At 36.0% G+C, this 24,363-nt stretch overlaps 1 protein-coding gene across 1 annotated transcript in view; it reads left to right on the top strand.

Moving 5' to 3' along the window:
* The window catches only part of LOC104548065 (voltage-dependent L-type calcium channel subunit alpha-1D), a gene marked incomplete at its 3' end in the record, with an annotated part of 46,862 nt that extends 23,031 nt beyond the window's left edge, over positions 1 to 23,831 (top strand). Inside the window, exons 16-27 of the mRNA XM_010193977.1 lie at positions 64 to 85; positions 257 to 401; positions 1,123 to 1,324; positions 2,521 to 2,679; positions 3,690 to 3,800; positions 6,867 to 6,896; positions 9,131 to 9,214; positions 19,244 to 19,282; positions 19,700 to 19,828; positions 20,559 to 20,624; positions 22,261 to 22,352; positions 23,672 to 23,831. Coding sequence (XP_010192279.1) covers positions 64 to 85; positions 257 to 401; positions 1,123 to 1,324; positions 2,521 to 2,679; positions 3,690 to 3,800; positions 6,867 to 6,896; positions 9,131 to 9,214; positions 19,244 to 19,282; positions 19,700 to 19,828; positions 20,559 to 20,624; positions 22,261 to 22,352; positions 23,672 to 23,831 — 1,239 coding nt within the window. The remainder of the gene's footprint in view (positions 1 to 63; positions 86 to 256; positions 402 to 1,122; positions 1,325 to 2,520; positions 2,680 to 3,689; positions 3,801 to 6,866; positions 6,897 to 9,130; positions 9,215 to 19,243; positions 19,283 to 19,699; positions 19,829 to 20,558; positions 20,625 to 22,260; positions 22,353 to 23,671) is intronic.
* Between the last annotated feature and the right edge of the window lie 532 nt (positions 23,832 to 24,363).

Genomic DNA, 24,363 nt, shown 5'->3' with positions numbered 1-24,363 from the left:
TGCCGGTGAGAACATCTTTGACCTAAGAACGGCATATTATACTTTTAATAATTTAAACTGTAGCAGATATGGGCAGGCCACTTAGGTTTGTGTGAACTGGAATTACCATTTTAAATCCACCAGTAATCACAGATTAGCAAGGAAATAAAACAAGGTTAGGGAGGGAGTAAAATACACTGTTTTGAACAGAGCATTGAGTAACCCTGACGCTGATTTAATATTTAACTAATAACAATTCATTTTTTTTCCTACAGAGGGATATACATCGTTTATAAAGATGGAGATGTTGATAATCCAGTGGTCAGAGAGAGGGTCTGGCAAAACAGTGATTTCAACTTTGATAACGTTTTGTCAGCTATGATGGCCCTTTTTACAGTATCCACTTTTGAAGGCTGGCCAGCGTGAGTGGATTCTCCATGTTCTCACAGCGTTGTTAAAACGGTTACATTTTCCAGAACAGTTCTTCATCAGTTACCAGGCATTTTGGGGCAACAAAGCAGTCTTAAGTAATGGCACAAAAACTTATTAATAGAGGAAGGAAAAAATGTATTATCCTTTGGAATCTGTGCTCTTTTCCTGTATTTCTTCATTCACCTCTATCTACAAAGGGCAAACTTCTTTTTATATTGCTCGATTCCTAATCTTTCAGCTACTTTTTATATATTGAGCTATTCTTAGCTCTGATAGAAGTAATAATTTTAGATGTTTATCCATTGACGCCCTTTAATACTAGAATGAAATTTTTTGGCTTTTAAGTAAAACTCTTACTCCAAAATCAGGCAATAGTACACTGCATGGGAAGTGCCCAGGAAGAGCAAACTACCACACGCTATTTCCTTAAATGAGAAGTCTTAGAGGATAGCTTTACGTGTAGGAGGAGGTGGTGGGGAGAATGAAAGATACAACTATCTGGTCATTACCTTGATTCTTTTGGGAAAAAACATAGAACATTGTGTGGTCTGGTTCTTCTGCTTTCAATATGCTTGTAAGCACTGTCAGTAATAGAAAAAGAGAACAGCAAACAGCAGATTCCATTTCTGGAATCTGTCCTCTGAGTCTGCAGATTTTACTCTCTTTTGTCATTTTAATGCTAATAAAGATAAAATTTTGTTTGTTTTTCAGGCTGCTATACAAAGCCATTGATTCAAATGGCGAGAATGTAGGACCTGTATACAACTATAGAGTGGAGATCTCCATTTTTTTCATCATCTATATCATCATTATTGCTTTCTTTATGATGAACATATTTGTTGGTTTTGTGATCGTTACTTTCCAAGAACAGGGAGAACAAGAGTATAAGAACTGTGAGCTGGACAAAAATCAGGTTAAAATAAATAATGAACTTAACTTTTGGAAGTATTCTTTTGTTTTGTTTTGTTTTGTTTATTCATGAAGAGCTTCCTTTCTGCTTTGGGTCGGAAGAGGGCACCAAACACATATCTTAGTAAAGAAATGGAATTGGTACATACTGTCAGCTGGTATTCAGGTGATTGTATGTTCCTCTTTCACTAAGCCAAACATACTGGTCTTTCATATTGGCGAGAGATGTTACAGGAAGCTTCATAGCTTCTTAGTATCTCACTTGCTGGTCTCATGTCAAGAATAATTCAGCACTCGCCATCTTATCCATAGGCAGAGATGAGTTTTACAGTAAGAACAGGAAAATAAGTTTTGTCTTCTGAATAGTCTGAAAGTGTTCAAAATGTTCTACTCTCCCTCCCTCCTCCCCACCACTAATTAGAAATTCACAGGGCATATTCAGATGCAAGTAAAAAAAACCTGTTTAATCCTTTGGCTGAGAAACTCATCAGTTACCTGTCATGATTTTTGAGATGCTCTTGTCCAACTGTAACACACTTAATTGAAACAACATTAAGCATGAAACTTTGACTAGCATTCTTTCTGCGTTTGGTGCCCTGCCAGTCAGCTTTTATAAGCATTCTTCAAAAGACAAGTGGAAGATTTCAGGCACTAATAGAGTAGGAGATTAATCCATGATCTTCCTACGTATGTGACATGATCTTGCTGAGGCAATTTAACTGAACTATTAAAAATAACTTTCCCTCAGTATTTATTTTGCTGACTCTAGGATTTTTATGCTATGCAGTTACATTGGTGGTTGAAAACTTAGTAAAGACAAAGCATGACTTATAGATGAATTAATAGTCATGCTGTATGCTATACATATACGTACATACACTCTGCAGTGTGCTACTGTATGCGACTACACTGCATGAAGATGAAGCACTTCAGAATTTCCATGAGCATTATTTTATTCTTTGTATGTGGCTAGGTAGTGTATATGGTTAGATGCAGTTGTAAATAACCAAGTGAGGATTGGTAAACTACTTGATTGTTTACTTGATTATTATTAACACTTAATAATAAAACCTCTGTATCAAGGACCTAGACTGCCTGTTTTTAAGACTTGTATTTAACAATTTGCACTTACTAATTATATTATCAGTTGATTAACTGTTAAGTGTAGACTGATAATTTTTGATGTATTTGCTTTTACAGCGTCAGTGTGTAGAATATGCCTTGAAGGCACGTCCACTTCGTAGATATATTCCAAAAAATCCTTACCAGTACAAATTCTGGTATGTGGTGAATTCTACTGGATTTGAATACATCATGTTTGTCCTCATCATGCTGAACACACTTTGCTTGGCTATGCAGGTAGGAAAACTGTTCTTTTGAAGCTGTTGACATCAATTGCAGTGAAGGAACGGGTGATATAATGCCTTTCATTTATGGCAACCTGTATTTTTTATGAAGTGAAATTAAAAAAAAACCCAACAAAACAAAACATAGCCACAAAAAACCCACCTCTGATCATGGTAGTCTTCTGTGACACGTTCTAATCTGTTCATCAGTTCTTTGAAGTTAAATTGTTTAAAACAAAGATCTTCCTAACCTTATCAAGCTCTTTGAGCTTTATTTTGTACCTACAGTGTAACGGAACTTATTTTATATGTGTGTTCCCAAAACAATCCATGTACAAGAAAATCTGAAGGAACATAAAGATCTAATTGTGTTAGCAAACATTTCTCACAACGCCTTAGATTCTTTTATCTCATACATTCCTTTATGCAGTGTCTTTAAGCATCACTTCACCTCTGTGTAGTTTCCGTATTTGTTCTGTGTTTATTTTGTATATGTACTACTCCATATTTGGTTGGGTTGGACTGGATGATCTTTAAAGGTCCCTTCCAACCCAAACCATTCTGAGATATTTCTATCTTCTCTATCTTCTGAAGAAGTTTTAAAAACTTAATATATGGGCAATACTGTGTGATAATGCAAACCTCACACAAACATGTTTTCATATATTAGCTATATATCTATATATACCTCTGTGTATTTTTGCATGTGTGGGTTTTTTTGTGTGTATATATATTTTTATTCTAATTTTTCTACATTATGTATGCAGTTCTTCATGAGATACTCCTCTTATCTACTTTGCCAAGTTGTCTCTTTCTTTTCCTTAGTACTTCAAATTTTAATAAGAAAAAGAATGGTTCAAATTCAGTTTACAAAACCATTCTACTTTTTTCAGTAAACTTGCATGCAGTGTATCCTCTTAAAAAAGTCACTCCTACACAATATGTGTTACTCTGTGACTGACATACTGCACTTAATATTTTGAAGCCTTTACTTCTAAAAGTATTATATTTTTTCATTCACAGCACTATGGACAGTCTAAGCTCTTTAATGATGCAATGGACATTATGAATATGGTTTTCACAGGAGTGTTCACTGTTGAAATGGTTTTGAAACTGATTGCATTCAAACCCAAGGTAAGTTTTAGATATGATTTAACTAGGTCATCTCCACAGGAATTAAGTGTAACGTAAGTTTCACGCTAGCTATGTATTCAAAGAACAAAAAGAACCCACATTTCCCACGTTTATCTATCAGTGAAATCATAATAGAAATGTTAATCTGATAGTAAGTATAAATGTAACTCCAGGAAATTAAATGCAGATATCAGAAAAAATACGACCAGGTGGTTGATGAGATCAGAAATATTTTGAGATAATGGAAATGTCCATTTGTAAATTTGATAAAAAATTTCTGTTACAAGCATTGCCATTTCTGCTATTCATGGCACAACATTCGTAACTTTACACTAAGTTAGTCTCCAGTAAAGACCTGTGTGTTATGCTTTATTTCCTATACTAAAATGCAAAATTATTTCTTTATTTAGCAAATATAGCCAAGTACTACAAACATACACATGCGTAATTTGCATATTCAGTAGCCTTTTTAGAATTCTGTGTTTTCAGTTATACATACAAGCTATTTGGTAGAAAGCCCCACAGTGAGCAGTTGATTCCTTGCCTTAAAGGGACACTGTCAAAATGAATAATGCAGACACATTTTCAAAAGTAGGTTTGCAAGAGAAACTGATAACTATAATGACTAATTGAAAAAAAGATGAAAGTCAGACACTGACAGTGCAGGCTTTTTGTTCAGTTCTCATACCCCATTTATGACAGTGCAAGAGTTAATAAAGAAAAACTAAACTCAGTTTTGTTTTCAGTACAATGAAATCAATGTTCATTCTGAGCCTATATCTATGTAATTCATACATTAGCATGAGTGTAATTCGCTCATTATGTATGTATTGAAAAAAGCCAGTCACGCCATTTGAAGTTTACTGATCTCACCATCTAAGGATGGTGTTTCTCCATTGCTCCTCTTTTAAAGTAATCAGGATATCTGCATCTGTATTTGGCTGTGAACTGTGCCCTTTTTTTGGTATTAAGTAGTGAACTGGATGACTCTAGGCTGTGTGGGCAATCTTATTCCTGCTTTAAACAAGCAACATAGTCATGGCTGTCCAGAACTCAGCATGGAGCAGATGATTAACTACTTTCCAGCTTTTCAGAACTATTTATTCAGCTTGCATTTAGTCACGAGCTTTACTGTGGAGCCTGAGCTACTTGGTTGAAAGCTAGCCTGTATTTGCCTGCAGAAGTAAACAAATCATACATCGTATGAGTTCTGGTGTTGGGATGTGAAGTGTGGAGTTCTGGGTGAATGCTTACCCACTCCCATAGTCTTGCTCTGCACTGTCCAGTCCATTGTACCTTTCTAATGAATTTATTTGTATTTTTGTGTCACCTATCTTAATTAAATGCCAAGGATTTCACATTAAATATAACACAATATGAGGCCCCAGAGGAGGTAGCTCAGACATGTGGGACCTCAGTGTCATGAGTATACTGGTTGTGTTTCCTGATTTGTATTTCCTGTTCTATATCTGTGTTTCACACTGAAGTTTCAAAAGAATTTGCTGCATTTTATCATCTGCTCTTCGAAAGAAGATTGTGAATCCTTGTATGGTTCTCCATGCACTTGTGACTGTAGTCAGAAATAGCAGCTAATGCAAAATATATTGGTCTGATCATGACTGTATAAATCACAGCGCTCCATTTGTATTATGGACTTCCTACTTGTTATCAAATGCAGTGTCTTAATACTGGTCTCTAAGACTTTGTACAATTTGAGTTTTACTTTTGTTGCAACATGTTTTCTATCTGATTGGATGCTTTTACTGTGAGACGCCCCTGGATCTGAACCTTGAGAGATAGAAGGGCTAGTACTACACTGGTAGTAAAAGGTCCTCCTTTCCTGAATTTTGTTCCCCCATAGATGCAGAACACCTTAAAATTGTTAATTAACAGGACAAGGTTAAAAGGCCATTATATTAATTAGACTTTTGGCAGAGATTAATTAGTAAGAAGGGAAAGGAGTTAGATATCTTTAAAGTTGTTCCTGTTATTCCTTGAAGATTGTAACTTTTTACATTGTCAGATACTCTTTAACAAAACGCGCGTTAGCTCATATATTACATAGTTCATTAATAACAGCGAGTCAACCAGCAGTCCTAAGCAGAATGTGAATGTCTTGTAGTGATCTAAATTTTAAACTACGTATATGCTTAAAACAACAATTAATTGCTTTAGCTCATATTAAGATTTAATAATAGTAGGAACAATCTAGAACTCAATGTTTTGCTTCAGGGTTCGTGAGGAAAGACTGATTCGTTTCCTCTATGTTTGTGTCACTGGCGGGTTTCTTAGTCTAGTCTGGCAGAATCGACAGGTTCTTTTATTTATTAATTTTGGGCGGTTTAAAAATTATTTCAAAGATACCTAAAGCATCAAATAAAAAAACCCATTACTCCCTCTGTAAAAAGATAATAGATAAAAACATGTTAGTTTTATTTCATCTGCTTGACAGTGTCCCCTTAATATGTTGACAAAAATCCCATGAAAACTGTGACCTTTTGGTTTCATTGGTCATGCAAAATCAAGGCTACTATAAATTATTGATACTCTTACTATGACGTTGTGTTGTTTAAAACCAAGGTACTGCAGACTGCCTTCTGGCTTTCAAATATACAACTTGGATAAGTGATAGATGTTAAAGGTGATGCTTAGTGTCTGGCCCACTTCTTGACTGGGAGATTGGAACACACAGTACTTTGCAGAATGAGGCCCTAAACATCTCAATTAAAGTACTAAAAGGACTAAAATACTTATGTGGTAGATCTATAGAAAAATATTTTGGTGTTAACTCTTTATGCCTACATATTCCCCAGGATTTGTGATTTTATCCTTCAGCATTTCTCAATGAACAAATTTTTCATAATGTAGGTTAAAAGAGCAGGCCTTTTTTCTCCACATTGTTCTTCATATTTGCTAAAATCTGTTACTTAGTATGGTTTAGTACAGTAGAAAACAAAACACAGCTATGAAATCTGAAATAATACATCAACACATACCTTATGTGCAGCATCATGATAGCTAGCTGTTACTTAAACTTGTAATGATTTTCCGTGTCGTTTGCATCAGATTTTTGTAAGAAAAAAGGAAAGATGGCTAGTAAGTTAATTGATATTGGGTCATTGCAGTGGTGAAAACAACTTACTTGCATGATGTTTATTTGCTGTGACTTGTCCATTCCTCCCTTTTCCAAAACCATCTTTATTTTCTCTTAGTTTTTTTTGTTTATTTGTATGCTTTTGCTTTACATATTACTTTGAACAATATTTGTCTTTACTGATGGAAAAGGTTTCATAAAATAATTAAATGTACACATTTATTTTAGTATTTTAGCTGTATTGACTCAAAATGTGAATTTGTTATTCCAGTGCCTTATATTGTAGCATGTCTCGTAGAGTCACTTTTTCTATAGCTGAAATTTACCTTTACTTGGAGGACCTTTTTTCGGTTCCCGTTGTTGTAGAGGAAGATGGATGGCACACCTCAGGATTGTGCTGATTATCTGTTTGCCAGTAATGTGAATATAGAAATACTGCTATTTTGAAAACAAGAAAGGTACTTCTTTTAAATAAGAGAAATAGGGAATATGTGTGATGAGGGAGAATATTATGAGAGTAGCTCCCCTTCTGAAGTTGGCAGCTGCTAATCTCTTTAGGCTTATAAAATTCAGTATCGTTGAGGTGGTTCAGCATGATTTTAATAGAAACTTTGGGAATGGCTTGTTCTTCTGAAGCAGGATGAGTAAGGAAGGAGTGATAGGGAATTGTACAGGAGCTCTCTGGAATGGATGCTTTTCTTCAGGAGGCCACACCATCAATATCGGCTTTTGCCCCGGGACTGCAATTGATGATTAATCCCAAAGAACCAAAGCATGTGGCACAAAGGGCTGTAGTGATAATTATACTCTGATCTAGGTTCCTCTTGCAGTCGCTTCCTTAAATGAGGGAATGATTATAGTAACTTGTGTTTTAAAAGGGCTAAAAGAGCATTAGCAACATGATGAGGCTTTCCCGACTCTGCTCAAGGCTTGCTTGCCTGGAATGCACTGTAGAGCTGTCGTCTTCTGTAACAGTGCTCTCATAGTCTTCAAGAGCAAATTTCCACATGAAATTAGTTGGGGTTTTTTTTCCAAATAATGATGCTCTCAAATGTAACCTTAAAACTGTGAAGTTACTAGAAACTCTACCAGTTTAAAATGTTGAGAAAAATATTGACCAGTTTCAAAAAAATTGTAGCTGATTTTGCTTTTTTGTGCTAAAATCACCTATAACAACTTAAACTACTGAGCTAAAACATCATCTTATAGTAAACAGTGTAATAAGAAGTGTAACTAGACATAAGGTTAGATTAGCGCACATTTCATTTTAAACTTTTTGCTAAGTTAATTTTTTAGAGCTTCAGTAGTGGCTGACTTAGTATTTTTAAATTCATTGACAGGAAAGCAGAATGAATGTGTATCTTCTGAAATATCTTTTTGCCCAAACATGCAGTTTTGATGCCAGTAGACAGCTGATTGAATGATAGCACTTCATAACCATTTGCAGCAGTGTGCCAGTAACATATACACATAGGGAAGAAACTTAAAACCATAAAATTTCAGAGGAGTGGCTAAGCAGTTTATGAGAAAGAGTTTTCAAACATTGGACTGGCTGCATTAAAATCATGAAGAAGTTGTTCAGGTTACTATGGTTCCTAACACTGACTTCACTGGTTACAGAATCAGGCCCTCACTGCAAATGTAGTGTGAGTTCCTATAAGAAACCTAGTTTATTAATAGAAGATTAAGTCGATTGTCTAATATTTATTCACAGTTCCACATTTGTGCATGATTAACCAGTGATGAGCTTTGACACTTTGAATATTTTTATCATTTGCCTAAATAGGACTACCATCAAGTCATTCATGTTAAGGAGGTTTCAATTGGCTTGGGCTTGTAGAAATATTAAAGGAGTTTTGTCATTCTTGAACAGGTATATGTGTCAGAGTTTTTCAGCCTTGCTAGAAGTCCAAAATAAGTTTTGGATGATGGCTTGCTTGCCAACATTGTGCTTATACAATGGTGTATTATGCATGTGTACTCTGTGTGTGTGCGCGCGTGTGTGTCTGTCTGTGTCTGTACATGTATATATATAAAGTATATATATATACACACACATGCACATATATGTTGCTTTTCCTTCAGTAGGCAATATTGTTTGTTTTGTTTTATTTTCTCATTAGACCACAGGTTTTGTTTAATTAATTTCTGTTTATGCAAAACTAAACAGAAGTATGCAAATATTTGACATTTCATGTGTAATCACAAACGTTTGCACCCTGCCTGCTCTGTTCAGGGCTATTTTAGTGATGCCTGGAATACGTTTGACTCCCTCATCGTTATTGGCAGCATAGTAGACGTCGTTCTCAGTGAAGCTGATGTGAGTATACCCCAGCTTACTTTCCCCAGTCCCTACTTCTCTTTCTCTGTCTCCCCACTATTTCCATCATCTGGACAAGTCACAGATTTTGATCTGATGTTTCTAAAGTTTGAGCACAGACCAGTCATAGGCCAATTATGTTGATATAGGAAATAAATAGCCTTTTTATCTACCAATATTTTTTAGCTATGAAAGGGAAAGATTAGATTGTACAGTGGTACATCAGAGAAGCCTAGCGTGTTTCTGTGTTATAACACTGTCCTTTTCTTCTCTTTTTCTGTTTGTGTTTTTCTCTCGCTCTCTTTCTGCTGAATGCTTGTCCTAACAGCACTATTTCACTGATGCATGGAACACTTTTGATGCCTTAATTGTTGTTGGTAGCGTCGTTGATATTGCTATAACAGAAGTTAATGTAAGTAGCAACTGTTCATGCACTAAAAAGTAATTGCTGTCATCAAGAAATACAGAAAATGTAAACTTCATTCCCCAAAATCCCTTTTTAGAAAAGTATGCTTTAACCTGGAATCAAAGACTGAGACATTGATGTAGATGTTTGTACAAGCTGTTATTATAAATCTCTATACCCATATACTTGCACATGCACACAGCATAGTGAGAAAATGAGAAGTATTTTTTTCTGTATATGTACAGAAAATATTTAAAACATTTTATGTATAAAAAAGGAATTAAGCATCTGTTATGATTTTACTTTAAGCCCAGTGGTTTTTGTAGGTATCTTGACCAAGATAATTGTAGATTCTGTAAGCTGTTTTCATGGCTCAGTTTAACAAATAATGTTTTTTTTTCTGTGGGAGGTTTGGTTTTTAGCGTGATGCTAAAATATCTCATATCTCGTGCGGTAACAGAAGAAGGTTTCATAGAGAAAGTAAAGCTTTCTGTGCTGTGGAAAATAGAGTATTTTTTCCTATTCCTTTTGCTTTTTCCCATTCTGCAGTAAATGTTTTTAAAATTTGAATTACTCTTAAAGTACTTGGAAAACTCCGTCTTTTCACTAAAATTTTTACCTTGGCCATTACACATACAGGTGTTTGAACAACAGAAAGATCGCTTTCCTTTACTGGTTTTTTGCCTGTTTTCTATCTGACCTGATGGTTTTAACAAGGAACTCTGCATCACAAAAATTATAAATGAAAGATAACAAAATACATACCAGTTCTGTAGCAGATACGCAGGTGCTTCCCATACTTACATATTTCTTTAACTAGTCAAAATAAAATTTCAGAGAAAAGTGCCTCTTCCCTCTAATGCTTCTTGAGACCTCAAAAAGGGAGTCTGCGGAAGGTGAGACTTGGATCCAACCCAGCCACTCAGGGAGCGCACCGACTCAGCCAGTGAGGTCAGCATTTTCCACCTGCTGAAGATCTTACCTGTTTGTCATCCTCAGAATCCAGATTTCCAGAAACATCCATGATGCAGCAGATCCCAAATATTAGCATATTTTCCCTGTATGAACGAATAGATGAATCAGAGAAAGCTGTAGATATAATTAGTTGCTTGTGTTTTCTTTGAGTTTTCTTTTTGGTTTTTAAGATATTTAGCCTGCATGCTTTTCTACAGTAGTCACAGTTTATGAGCTGGTTAATAACATTCCTTTTCTCTTAATTTTTTTTTATAAGCAACTTGCTAGACTTTTTTCTTTTGCCCTGGTGGATTTTATTAGCAAATGGTTTCTTTTCAGTCAGTAGTAGAAACAATACCCTTTACTCCATTTATCCAGTACCTTGATTTGGAACTGTGAATACCAGGATAATAAAGTTGCCCAGGAGCATGGAATAGAAATTATTATTCCAATAAAAAAACTGTGATCTGTTCCAGGTATTCCAGAATGAGTTAAAACAAAACCAAAACCAAAACAAATTGCATAAGATCTGCCTAGAACACCGGTTTTGGCTTTCAGCATGTTGTTCACACCAGCAGTCAGGCTGGTCTCTATTGAGGCCATGGTTTGAGAAGGATTTCTTTTGGCATCTCCATGAGCTTAAGCAGCCACTGCCCAGAGCCCTTCTTGCCCCCATAGCTACATGAGCTGTGTTTCTGCAAGAGTTTGGGGACTTCATGGTTGGCTGGATGTGGTGCTGATCACAAAGTATTGGCAGACGTGAGTGGATAAGACTGCTGCTGCTGCTTCTGTGCCCACACAGCTCTCCCTGCAGAGCATATTTGCATTGGCACAGACAGCATCAACCAGTGGCAGTAGCTGCTGTTGAGAAATAGTAATGTATATAGTTTTTAATCTTTTTTGGTTCTCATCTATTTGGTAAGCATAGTAATACCTATTGTAAATGCATTTCAACCAAATATAGAAAACAAATGTATTCTTTTAGATTTTTTTAAGATGGCAGAGTATCTTCAAGCATACACAATTAGCCCTCATTAAAGACTTCAGATTTCTTTATAAAGCTGCAAATCCTACACTGCCATCTCAAAGATTAAACACAATCAAAATAATTTTACAGCTGATTCACTTTAAAATTCCTTCCTGATTTTATGTTAAACTACAAGAATCTCATGACTCACTGCATCACTGGAAGGAACGATGGAGGAGTGGTGTGATAATGTGTGAGCAGAAGGACCTTAGTCTGACCCTTAGATTTCAGATGGACTTGGCTCAGTTCTGAGTGGGCGATGGATCTGTGAACTGAAGGCACCTGAGCTGACAGGGAGCACAGAAATGCAATGTTCCACTGAGACATTTCTCAAAGTATAATTACAGTTCATGAAGCAGATTTTTTAAAAGCTACCTCTAATTTGTTTTGGGAATTGGTTTTTGTTTCCTTGGTTTGTGTTTTTTGTTTGGTTTTATTTGGTTGGGGTTTTTTCCATAAAAGTTTGGATTTAGACTTTCAGCTCAAGTATTTACAGTTTGCCCACTATTTCCATTCATAGTAGTGCTGGTGTAGACAAGCGTAATATCTGAGGAGTGTAAAAAGACCAGTCATTTAGAATAGCTTTCTGTAACAACTGCAAAATGTACTTGATTGTGAAGAGACTGAAAAATATCTCAAATGTACTTCTATGACAGTAGATGATGTCCCGGTATTTATTTAGCACTGTATGGATGGTGTTGACAGCATTTCTTGTAACTGATCACTGCTGAGTGTTCAGCTGGGAAGAACACTGTCATTTTAGTAATTCACACAGTTGTCCTGAAAATATTCTGGAGACAGTTTTCTTCAGGAAAAAGTACACACCACAGCCAGCAGCTGGCACTGTCATTTCTTAGCTTTTCATGCAATACTCACTAGATAAAAAAGGCTCATGTTTGATGTCTTCTGTTACTGCACAGCAGACTGTTAGTGTACTACGTATTGCCTGTTTCTGGTCTTTTCCACTTTTTTGTGGTTTGTTTGTGCAAGTCATTAATGTATTACAGTATCAATATATTTCTGAGCTTGATTTCCCATTTTCAACATGAAACAGTGAATATGCAGGGTGTCCAGGGAAATTTCTTAGATTTTAATTAATTTTATTGTTTTGATTCTACTGAGTTATTCCTATTTCATTAGTTTTGTCTAAATTTCTATGCTCCAAATTCAGTATTTTAAAATCTTTTTCTTAACATTTTTTCGACATTCTGAATTGTGCCATTCCACCTGTACTTTTTTCTAACACTGGCAGTGAGCCTGGGAAATCTACAGCTCTGCTAAGATGCTAACAAGGATTTGATTTCAATGGGATTTCAAGCACGATTGAAACGGGACCTGTGAAAACCCACTGTAGAAAATTCTTAAACTGAAGAAGCTCAGCCTTGTTTGAGGGCTGATCTGAAACAGTGTAAACTGCTAGCGCTAATGTAAAATCAGATCTTGTTGCAGTTCTGACTGCATGGCAACAGCCATCTGAGTTGGACAGTGTAAAAGAATACTTGAATGTGAATGCTTAAAATAATGTACTCAAGATGAACTAAACTTTCTCGTATGTTTGCATATATAATTGCCTCATGCTGTGGAAACAACTCGGCATCGTTCCGATAGCCTTGCTGTGTACATTTAGACTCATTCCAAAGGCCAGCACATTGTTGTAGTATATAACATGTTTGTATCTGACCCATTTTTTTCAAGAGAGTGGGTTGGACTTTCTAGTTACGTATCACCTTGATTTCAGTATTAAATTCTGGAAATTAAGTGTCATCTCTTTATTTTGTTGCTTCTTTTCTTATATTTAAAACATTTTATAATAACATATATGGTGCCCTGAGGCTGATTCTTCTGATCCAGTAACCTCTCATTCACATATAATCCAGGAAATTACTGTGTTTTGAATATTTTTGGTGCCTGTGAAAATCAGTGTTTAATGTGTTCAGGAATTTACAGGACTGCTCAGCATCCTCAAGGATCAGTGACTAGCTCTAGAAATGAACAACCTCAGAGCAACATATATTTTGGCAATACACTATTTTCTACGATTGTTTTAATTTTCATTGTTTTTCATTTACTCTGTCATTTAATAGCCCTTCCTTTAACCAGTTCTTATTTTATGAACCTAATTGGTTTTCATGTTCGTTTTATTTTTAGAAATTTTTAGAGGCAAGTATAAGTAAATATATATATGGCATAGCAATAAAAAAATAAAAACACTACTAAAACCTATATAATTACTTTGGGGTTTTGTAACCTTTTGTTTTTGGAAAGTTTTACATGACACACAAGTTCTTGTGTGGTCATAAAAATGGTTCCTTTTCAATTAAAAAAGCTGAGTAACGATTGTGAGTCCATTCCGAGAGATGGCCATCTCTAACTTAGGACAATGAGATAAATAAATTGGAAATAAATTTTGAATAAATGAGTAAGTTCTTAAATGAAAGTAATAGACAAGTTTCAATCTGGCCTGACTGTACAGAAATTATCACATTTGTCAGCTCAGAAACCATTTGGATGACCAGCACTGGATGACTTAGAGGCATGCTCACATTGTTGCAGCAGTAGTTATAAAGTTTTAATCCACTTTTTTTTTTTAATATTCAAATGCTGCCAAAATGTTGAGAAAATAATGGAGAGTTCAGTTTCCTCTCCTCTTGTGCAAACATTTAATGCAGTCTTTATGGGACTTATTTTATGCTTGAAGTTACATAAAATTCAAGTTCTTTGCTGGTTCCTCTTGAGCCCCTCAGAAAGGCCTGTTTGGCTGGAATCACCCCTGGAAACACACGAGGCTCATTCGGTGCTTACACCACTGTAACAACTCACTGCGGTCAGTAGCACATACATCAAAAAAGTCTTTCACAAAGCCAGAACTGGATATTCTGCCATCTGGCAGGAAGGAGCATCATTATTACCACGTCAGCACTATGTGGTGCATAATGTTGACTTGCAAACAGTGGGATGCTTTTTCTATTTCTGTGACTGCTGGCGCAGTGTGTGCTGGGAGGGCCAGTACTTATTTGTACGTATTTGCCCACTCATCTAGTAACGGATGGGACAACTGATCTTGCTTGTTCAGAGTGGATTAAAAACCTCCTGTAAGAGATTCTGGATTCTGATTTTGAGCAAAAGCACTGCAATTCAGTTTAAATCCCACTTTATGCGTCAGTATCGTATGTTAGAACTGTTTTTTGTTGTTGTTGTTGCTAGTAATTGATATTTTTAAATGTTGTTAATACATTTTGTAGACTTTTGCAAAGGATAGGTCAGAAAAATACATTCTCATATGGCTTTGCTTTTGTTAGTATGAAGTCTTATTGCAATATGAAATCCATATTGTCTTGAGATATTGAATTTGGAAATAGAAGTAAATTTCTGAGCTGCTTTCATGAAGGTGTTCATACCAATAATTTAGTTACTTTATTGCACAACTGAATATTATCATCATCATACCCTATGCCATCAACATGTTAGTTATGAAACTGGGGTTTTAAATACATCTTTTACTAGGGAAAAGATATCTTTTTATCTACTCTAGGGTTCTTCTCATTGATTCAAAATTTTTACTGAATTATGTATAGGAGCATTTGGTTCATGTTGAACAGGAAATATAGAGACCACTGATAAGACTATGAAGAAAATGACTTGCTAGCACATTTGAATTCCAGTAATTATTCGCTGAACAAATTGTGTGTACACACACACACATATATATATACACACACACACACTCAGACACACATACACTACACATTTCTAAAGATATTTTGGCAACATGAATGCTTTCCTATATATGTTATTGTCATCATATGTATTTGTAACTCAGATGTTTTCTTCTATATTTGTAATCATTATTACATCATCATTATGTGTTCATTTATTTTGGCATCCTCTCATACCATTTGGCACAATCTGTAAAAAAGAAGCATTTGACCAACACCTCATACTAATATTCACTGGTTTTTGCCTTGTTTATTTTTTCTTAAACACAGAGCTTCCAACGTTTGTTGGAAGTTTGCTTCCAATGCATGATGCAATCTGTTTCACACTGTTTGAAGTTTTGATATTGTGTTTTTTTTCAGTTAGAAAATTTATTTGGAACTTTTGTTGCAATATGAAGAGTGTAATGAGGAGTTACTGTTGAGGAAACGTGCTAAATTTTTCATGAAAAGCAATAAACACTTGACCAAAATTGGTAGCAGGTTGCAAACATTTTAGTCAGAGACTCAGAAATGTAGGTTCATCGTTGGTCAGTCTTTTCTGGGGCTAGGATTGTTTGGGGAAGAAAGCTGTGGCGTTGAACTTTGATTAAGAGGGAAAAAAAAATGTATATTACTGTCTATTTGAAGTATTTAAGAATTGGCTTAAAATTAGAGTTATGAAGTGCTTTGCTGAACTCAGCTCTCAGTGTAGCTGGCACATGGCTGACAGAAGGTAGGAGTAAGCCAGTCTCTCTCCTTACCTTGTTGCAGTACCTCTATTTGCCAAGCAAGGAAAGCAGAAGCTCTTCCTTTATTCTAGCTGTGCCCATTACCAGACTTCTAGCAGTGATCCCAAAAGGCACTTCTGTTGTCTCAGGAATCACATAATCCCATAGGGGACAAAAAATCATGATAATGACCAGCCAGTCCCCAAGTGTTTGGGACATGAGTAGTGGAAGGTGAGGGGAAAGACGAGGTTGCAGGTAGGTTGCTTGACCACAGGTGGTCACATAAACATTAACTAACTTTGTCTCTTAGATGAGCATTTCCTTTATAAATAAGTGTGAGTAATGTTTTCTTTTGGTATATCGCTACACTAGCTTCATTATAATTATTATTCATAATATAAACCTAGCTGCAGCATTATCAGAGGAAAATGCCACAGAGGGTAAAAAAATTGTATTCACTCACCTTAAATTGTAAGTACCCAGAACACTTGGCTGATGATGGGCAGAACTGGGTATTTTCAGCTCCAGTAGAAAAAAAATTCCTTTGGTATTAGGAGTTTGTTTTCATTATTTCTAGCATTGATCTCTGCTCTCATATTTTTGTACAATTTACTTTTTGTGGACAGTGTTTTCCTCTTTCGCTCCTGGCCTGCTCTTTCCAGTGTCCGTAATTTATAGTCTCTTACATGTGATATCCTAACACTTCCCAAAAGCAGCAGATCAGGCAGTTAGGGACTGTTTAGTACAAAGATGCTGAGAAACACTGGTTTATGAAAGAAGTGTGCATTACACAGTCCTGTGCCTACACAGCTACATTCAGTGCCCTTCAGACAAGAAAAAAAAGAAGTTGAGGGATTTTGCACTCATCATTCAATTTGTGCACCTGCAGTAGAGCTGGTAATGGTAATCTCACCTCTGTGTTTTTAAAAGTAAGAAATAAGTAGTTAAGATAGTTATATGTAAAATTTTTTTTACTGACTTTTCCTTTTGTGAGGGTTTCTTCATAACCAAATCGGAATACATACTCCTCATTATTTTGTCTTTTGGAAATAAAAACCTTTAGGACTAAAGTTTCTTTGTTCTGTTCTTATTCATCCCATTACAAGTTGCTTTCCTAGTACTGTTCCTAGCTTATTTGAGACCCAGTTCTTGTCCTATAAAAGCTAGCGGGAAGAGCTCCCAAATGCAAAACTCAGCAATTACTACTCTTTTGTGTGTCAATTTGTGATAATACTGTAATCCAATGTCTTCTGTACCTGCCCAATACTGCATTTATTTTTTGATGATACAGATTATTGAATGGTAAATAATTAATTCTCTCATTGATTAAGACAATATCAAGCTTAGCATGAGTCAGTTACCAGAGATTAATAGGACATTTCAGGTGGTGTCCCTAATTTCTTTAAAAGTTGCAGACAAGAAGAAACTGTTTTCTGTACCAAAAAGTCAATGGCAAACGTGGGTCTGTGTGCACTAGTACAGGTTTCTCATTGATGTAGGTAGACAGCTTTGCAAGACTGTTTCCATGTTTTGTGATATTTTGGCATTTATGGCATTTGTAATTATTAATTGCTCCTTAATCTATAGTTTGGTGTTTTTATTTCAAATTGTTGAAATATGCAGCGAATTTTTATTGCAGCAAGTGTCTTTCATTGACAGCATATATTTTGTATATTTTATATAAGTGCTTAAATCTTAGATGTTACAGCTGATTTTACAAATACTCTGCTTACCAATGTCTATTGAGGAGATCTGAGCTTTGATTAATGCATCAATTTAGTAATAATTCCTTAAACAGTTTTAAAACTGTGTTTCAGAAAATACTGGTATCCTGGCAGAGCAGTGAGGTATACATGCGTAGATCACATGTAGTTGAACAAACAGCTATTTTTACCTCATTTTCTCCTTGTGATACCTTTATATTCTATATATATAGAAATATTCTATATATATAGAAATATTCTATATTTGCAAAAAAAGTAAATCAGCTCCTTCTCTTTTCCTTTCCTTCTTACCAAGTTTCATCTTAGGTAACAGCAATACTTGAGATTTTACTCAGTGAAGCATGGCATTGAGAGTGCATCCAATACGTGTTGGAAGTAGGACTGAGGAGGCATCCTGGTTATTGCTGCTCTATGAGACAATAATTGTTGAAAGGTGCCCCTTTAAAAGAAGGATATTTTAGGCACAAGAGTAAGACTCATCGCTTGAATCTAACATCCAGAATCCCATTTGTTTTAGTGCTATAAATTTTTTAAAGATGCTTCCATTCTGTTTTGGAAGAAGCTGCTGTGAATCTGTCCATGGCAAGCTTTGCTAGCTGCTTTGCTAAGTGTCTGACCATTTAGGATACTGAGACAGTTTCTTCAAAGACAGACAGACATTAGAGAGAGAGAGAAGTGAGTTCCTTCTTCACAGGACACAGAGTTTAGCTCTGTGAATAAGAAGTTGGTGAGTGGCCCTCTCCTACCTGTAGCTCCGTCGGGTCATACAGATCTGTTCTAAAAGAGTCAAGTACTGAAGGCCTTTTTCTGCCTGATCCTGTTACCTCAGCTCAGGTATGACTACTTCATAGATGGTGAGAGTGCAAGTATTGCCTTCTCATTGGCACCTCTATGGGAGGGTTCATGTGACTGTGCTAAAAATGTCTGTCACTTTGGCAGAGTGAAAAATCCGTCCTTGTTAATCACTGCCAAACCCCGTCTTCATCATGAGTGAGTTAACGCAAATGAATTACTTTGCTTTAAGGGAGCTTTCGATGTGATGTAAAACACAATCACTTGAATATGGTTAGATTTCAGTGAACGAGTAATTAATCTTCAAAAAGAGCACAGCAAAAAAGGGACCCTGAAAGGCAAGTTTGATCCCAAAGCTTTGAGTTTTAGATAGGCTTACTGCCACAATTTCGTGCAAGCTGTAGAAGTCAATGGCTAATTTTGTTCTGTTTACATAGGAGCAGTTATTTTATTTTGTATTTATTTTCCATTGAGTGTTTGAAACATGTTTTATACTGACAGATTTTAGTGAGTCAGCCAACATGAAATGCTGAAGGGAAGGTTTTGATAAGAATGTTAATTTTTTTGTTCAGGAAGTATATTGAGTTGAAAGATGTTTGTTTATATTTAGAAATGAAAAATGTCCTTCCTTCTGTTTATGGTTAAGTTGATTTTTTAAATATTTTATTTGATTTTAATATTTAATGTTCTTAATTTCTTAAAGCCAAAGCCAACTGAAACAGTCACAACTGATGAGTCAGGGGTAAGATTAGTATATTGACCCCAGTGGTTTTACCTCTACTTGAGTTTATTCTTTTTACCATGTCTATTTTCCACCAATTTTTTCTGTATTTTTCATAACTGTCTTATGACAAAGGTGTTATGCAGTGGTTTGCATTCATTGTCAATGTACTATTCAAGTCTACTACAAACAAACCCAGTATGATCCTTATTAACAAACCAGAAAACTTGGAAATGCATGTGATGTGTGAAGCATTTCTACAGGTCCTGTGTTTTTAGCATGTATTTTTCCTTTCATATCATGCTTATCAAGGTGAAAAGACATTCAAGACACATTTTCAAATCTTACCTCTTCCACCTTTGCATTTGATGTTGTTTTTCTGGAAGTGTTGCATGTTTGAGTTTGTATTTGGTTTGACTTCTCCATGATGCTCTTCAGAACTCTGAAGACAGCGCTAGAATCTCCATCACTTTTTTCCGTCTCTTCCGGGTGATGAGGTTGGTGAAGCTGCTTAGCAGAGGAGAAGGAATCAGGACTTTACTGTGGACATTTATTAAGTCATTTCAGGTTAGCAACATTTATTTAGATATGCTTTGTAATTACAACCATTTATACACCAAATTTTATGAAGCAGTACCGTGTAGAGTGTAAAAAACTCATGCTATCAATATTGGCGTATTTAAATGTATTTGCATACTAATGCCAAAATAACTTCTGCAGTTACTTCAGTGAATCCAAGGGTCATTCTTTGTTGTATAATATTGGCTGTTACCATGAGATTTCTACAGTACTTCATTTAAAAATATTTGGTATATCTGAAAGGGATAGGATAGGCTTGACACACACAAGTCTCATGCTTCCATATATTTTATTAGATGACAACAAAAGTAATTTAATTTAATCTACTGTTTATATATAAAACTGATTTCATAAGTGTAACAAATAGATACTTGAAGCCTTGCTTCTGACAACTCTGATGAATGTGAAGTTAATGGAACTCTCTAACTATAGAAGAAAGTATCTTTGTCAGAATCAGTAATGAAAAGAAAATCAAAAACTGCTGAAGCTGATTCTTTCCCCCTGGATTACTGGCAGAAATAATTTAAACTATAATGAAGCTTTTGTTCATTGTATGCAGCAGAATATTAAGAGTGACAGGTAACAACAATTCAAGCACTTGCATAGGATTGAAAAACCTTGGAAAAGCCTGTGTTGTACAGATAAAGTATTTTTGTAAGTGTAAATTGAAATTATGGTGTGAAACTACTGAAAGACAATGCACGTGTCCCATTTCTAGGCTCTGCCTTATGTTGCCCTTCTGATAGCCATGCTGTTCTTCATCTATGCTGTCATTGGAATGCAGGTAATTATAGATTTATTTTTTTTTAGCATTAAATGTATGGTGTTGGCTGCTCTGAGGCCTGTTTGCTACGGTGCTTCTTGAAACATTCCTTTGATAGTGGTGCTAGATATAAGGCAGAGTAACGTAAAAAATCCTTATCTGAGTATGATTTTGGTAGTCAGAAAATTAAAAAAAATGCAAGAGAAGAGCTTGCTGTGAGTTTATAGTATCTTGGTTTGCTGAAAAGAGCCACTCATCTTTGTGCACTGTAAAGTTAATTCCTATGCATGAATGTATGAAAGAGTACATTACTTTTTTCTTACTATAAACTGGTTTTGGGAATTGAGTATTAAATCTCCAGTTTTTTTGGTGGTTTTTTTTTTTGTCTTTCCCATATGAGAAGAATAGAGCTAGGAAAAGACTCTAGCTGAGGATTTAGGCACACCTGAGTCTGTGTTTAATCAAGAGTAGATCTATATACAAGACATACAAGCACAGAAAGGATTTTGGTAACTTGAAATGTCAAAATGTATGGTTGGGGTGAAGGTGCCACTTCTCATGCCAGCAGCAGTGCTGTGAGGGCAGAACAGGTTCTCCAGTCTTTGTAACTGGAGATAGCTAGATAGGAGAAACCTGTCAGGAAACTCTCCTAAAATTCATACTGCTGAGTCTTTTCTAGTGGGAGGATGGGACAGCAGTTGGAGAGGGCACTGCACAGACTGCAGGAAAGCTGCAGGTAAAGGCACTGGGTATGAAACTGTGATCAGGAGCGTGGTTTGAGTTGCAGGGTAGCCTCTGTGCCACACATGAGATCCAGTGCTTGCCTGAGGAGGTGCCTCAGGAGCATGGCCTTAGGATAGCTCTGCATTCCATAAAAATTTACAGATGTCCTCTTCTGTTCTCAAAGTTGTAAGGTTCTTCAAATCAACACCAAGTGAGGTTCTAATTAAATGGGATGAATAAAAGAAATATGCTACGGAGAGTGGTTTTGCTTCCAGTGGTTTTGCTTCTCTTCATCATTTATCTAAAAGCAATTTAATGTCCTTACAGGCTAGGAACATGTATACAGAGCATAATGGTGTTAATCTCTCTAAATTAAGTAACAGCCTTCACTGTATTTTAAGAGGACATAAATGTATTCTACTGGGGACAAAGAATGGTCTTGTGGCCAAGGAATTGCCACAGTTTTGAGGAACAGAACTAATTTCCATCTCTGGCTGATGAGACAGGATGTTCAGACTCTCTGTGCTTTGGTTTCTGCCTTTGCATCTCTTTCATTATTTAGATTTGAGGTTTTCAGGACAGCAATTATTTCTTACTGCAAGTATGTGCAAAATTTAGCACAGTAGGGCTTTAATATCAATAAAGGACTCTAGGTGCTAGTTTAAAACAAATAATATTTTTTTCATCTGAAATACGGGAATATATATTAGTGTTATAATGGTTTATTGGTGCCAAATTAAATTATTAAGAATCATCTTGTATGCGTGATAAATTTACTGCATTTACATTATCATCAGAAAAAATCTAAAGGGAGTAAAGCAAGTGTATTTGTGAAAGTTTTTCATGCATACTGAAGCAAGTTTAGACTACAAGGCCTACACCTTCTGACAGTACAGGTCACTAGGATGAAAGTAAAAGTCTTGGTTTATTATAGGTATTTGGAAAAGTGGCCATGAGGGACAACAATCAAATAAACAGAAACAACAATTTTCAGACTTTTCCCCAAGCAGTGCTGCTTCTCTTCAGGTGAGTAAACCTTAACTCTTACTTAATTCATCCCATTTCACTGATCTATGAAAAATGTCGTTCTTGTACCGTGGATATGTTCAAAATGTGTTTGCAGGTGAGAAGCAATTAATTTAGCGTAACAAGCACATACTCTCTGTGGCTGTGTGCTGAGGGTCCAGTGGCACAGCAGGGTTCTAATCAGGTGATACAGACCTGAAGTCATTACAAATATTGTGAAACTTCTCATTTGTGGAGTAATTGTCTTCAGGTAGAGCCCAAACCTAGTCGGCCCTGATATCACTGTGTAGATGCTGAGAAAGGTGAAAAAGGCTGTGCCCTTACTGCAATCTTTGGAAACACAGCTAGCATGACAGTTTGAAAAAATGAGAGGTGGTTGCAAAGATAAATAAACTTCTTCAAATTTGCTGGAGAGGTGACAAGAAGTAGAGGGTGTAACTTGAAGGGAAATAAAAAATAAGGAGTAAGCAAAACTTTATGATGGCAAAGGTAGCTAAATCTTGATGTAGTGGGATTATGGAATCTCCATCGCTAGAGAGCCAAAGAAGAGAGAAAACATTTGCCAGGAGTGCTCCAAAATGTTCTGGAGCAAGGAGGGGGAATGACATGGAACAGGGATGTTTCTAAACGTGACAAGCTCAAGAGCTCTCTTGCCTGTGATTCTGTAACTCCACTTGGCTCCTATGCGTTGGTACTAAGCTTGTTGGCAAAACTGGCAGGTTGTTCCTCGTCTGAGACCACGGGCATCGCCCAATGAGATCTAAGTCACTTTATGCATGTAAAAACTTTTGCCTTTGAAACTAGGTAACAAACATGGCCAAAAATGTCATAAAAGTGTAGTTGTCTTTTAAATTTTTGAATTCATGGGTCTGTACACAGAAATTATCCAACTATGCAAAAAAAAAAAGGCAATAGCACAGGTTAGAGACGAGCATTTCCTCAAGGCAATTCATGTTTTACAAATAAATGCTTTAAACTTTTATGACAGCTTTTCATACATACCACCACTTTTGTACACAGCGGCTCCACTGCAGTATTTAACTTGTGAATCACAGTTTGAGGTTCAAATTTTTACATGCAAGCCTTTATGGTTTATTAGTATACCTTATAAAATGTGCCTGCAATGTCAGATCTGTGCTTGTACTTTCTGAAACATGCTCTATACTTTTTTGATTAGTTCCTGTTCTGAAAAGTTCACAATCTGTCTCCACATTTGTGCTTGTACAGTTTCAAGTATTTTGTCAGACTTTAACAAATCAATACATCTTTAATCCATTTTGATCAAATAATGCCTAATTTATCTTTGTGACCCTATAAAGGTGTGCTACTGGAGAAGCCTGGCAGGAAATCATGCTGGCATGTTTGCCTGGAAAACGCTGTGATCCAGAATCTGATTATAATCCAGGGGAAGAATACACATGTGGAAGCAATTTTGCCATTATATATTTTATCAGTTTTTACATGCTTTGTGCATTTTTGGTGAGTCTAGCTTGTGTTTATTAACAGAAATGGCATTTTGTCTTTCTTCTGAACTAAGAAAGCAGTGATTTCGGAGAATGGTTGAAGATCCCATATCTAAACTATTTTTGCAAGGTTATATTTTTCTATACACAGTCCTAAATCCTGTATTCCATACTGATTTTTATGATGAGGGTGATGAAACACTGGAAAAGGTTGCCCAGAGAGGTGGTAAATGCCCCATCCCTGGAAACGTTCAAGGTCAGGTTGGACAGGGCTCTGAGTAACCTGATTTACTTGAAGATGTCCTTGCTTATTGCAGGGGGATTGGACTAGATGACCTTGAAAGGTCCCTTCCAACCCAAACCATTCTGATTCTAAATTCTCATATGCAAGGACATAACCAGGTGGAGAGATGCTGGTAGTGAGGTGGTTTATCTTGATTTCATTAAAGCATTTGACACTGTCTCATATAGCATCCTTGCAGCTGAACTGAGGAAGTGAGGTCTGGATGATCAGGTCGTGAGGTGGGTTGTGAACTGGCTGAAGGAAA

This window comes from Mesitornis unicolor, unplaced genomic scaffold, assembly GCF_000695765.1.
Source record: "Mesitornis unicolor isolate BGI_N332 unplaced genomic scaffold, ASM69576v1 scaffold22201, whole genome shotgun sequence".
NCBI lineage: Eukaryota > Metazoa > Chordata > Aves > Mesitornithiformes > Mesitornithidae > Mesitornis > Mesitornis unicolor.
Note: the sequence above shows the minus strand (reverse complement) of the source record. Positions and strands in the feature narration are given on the sequence as shown.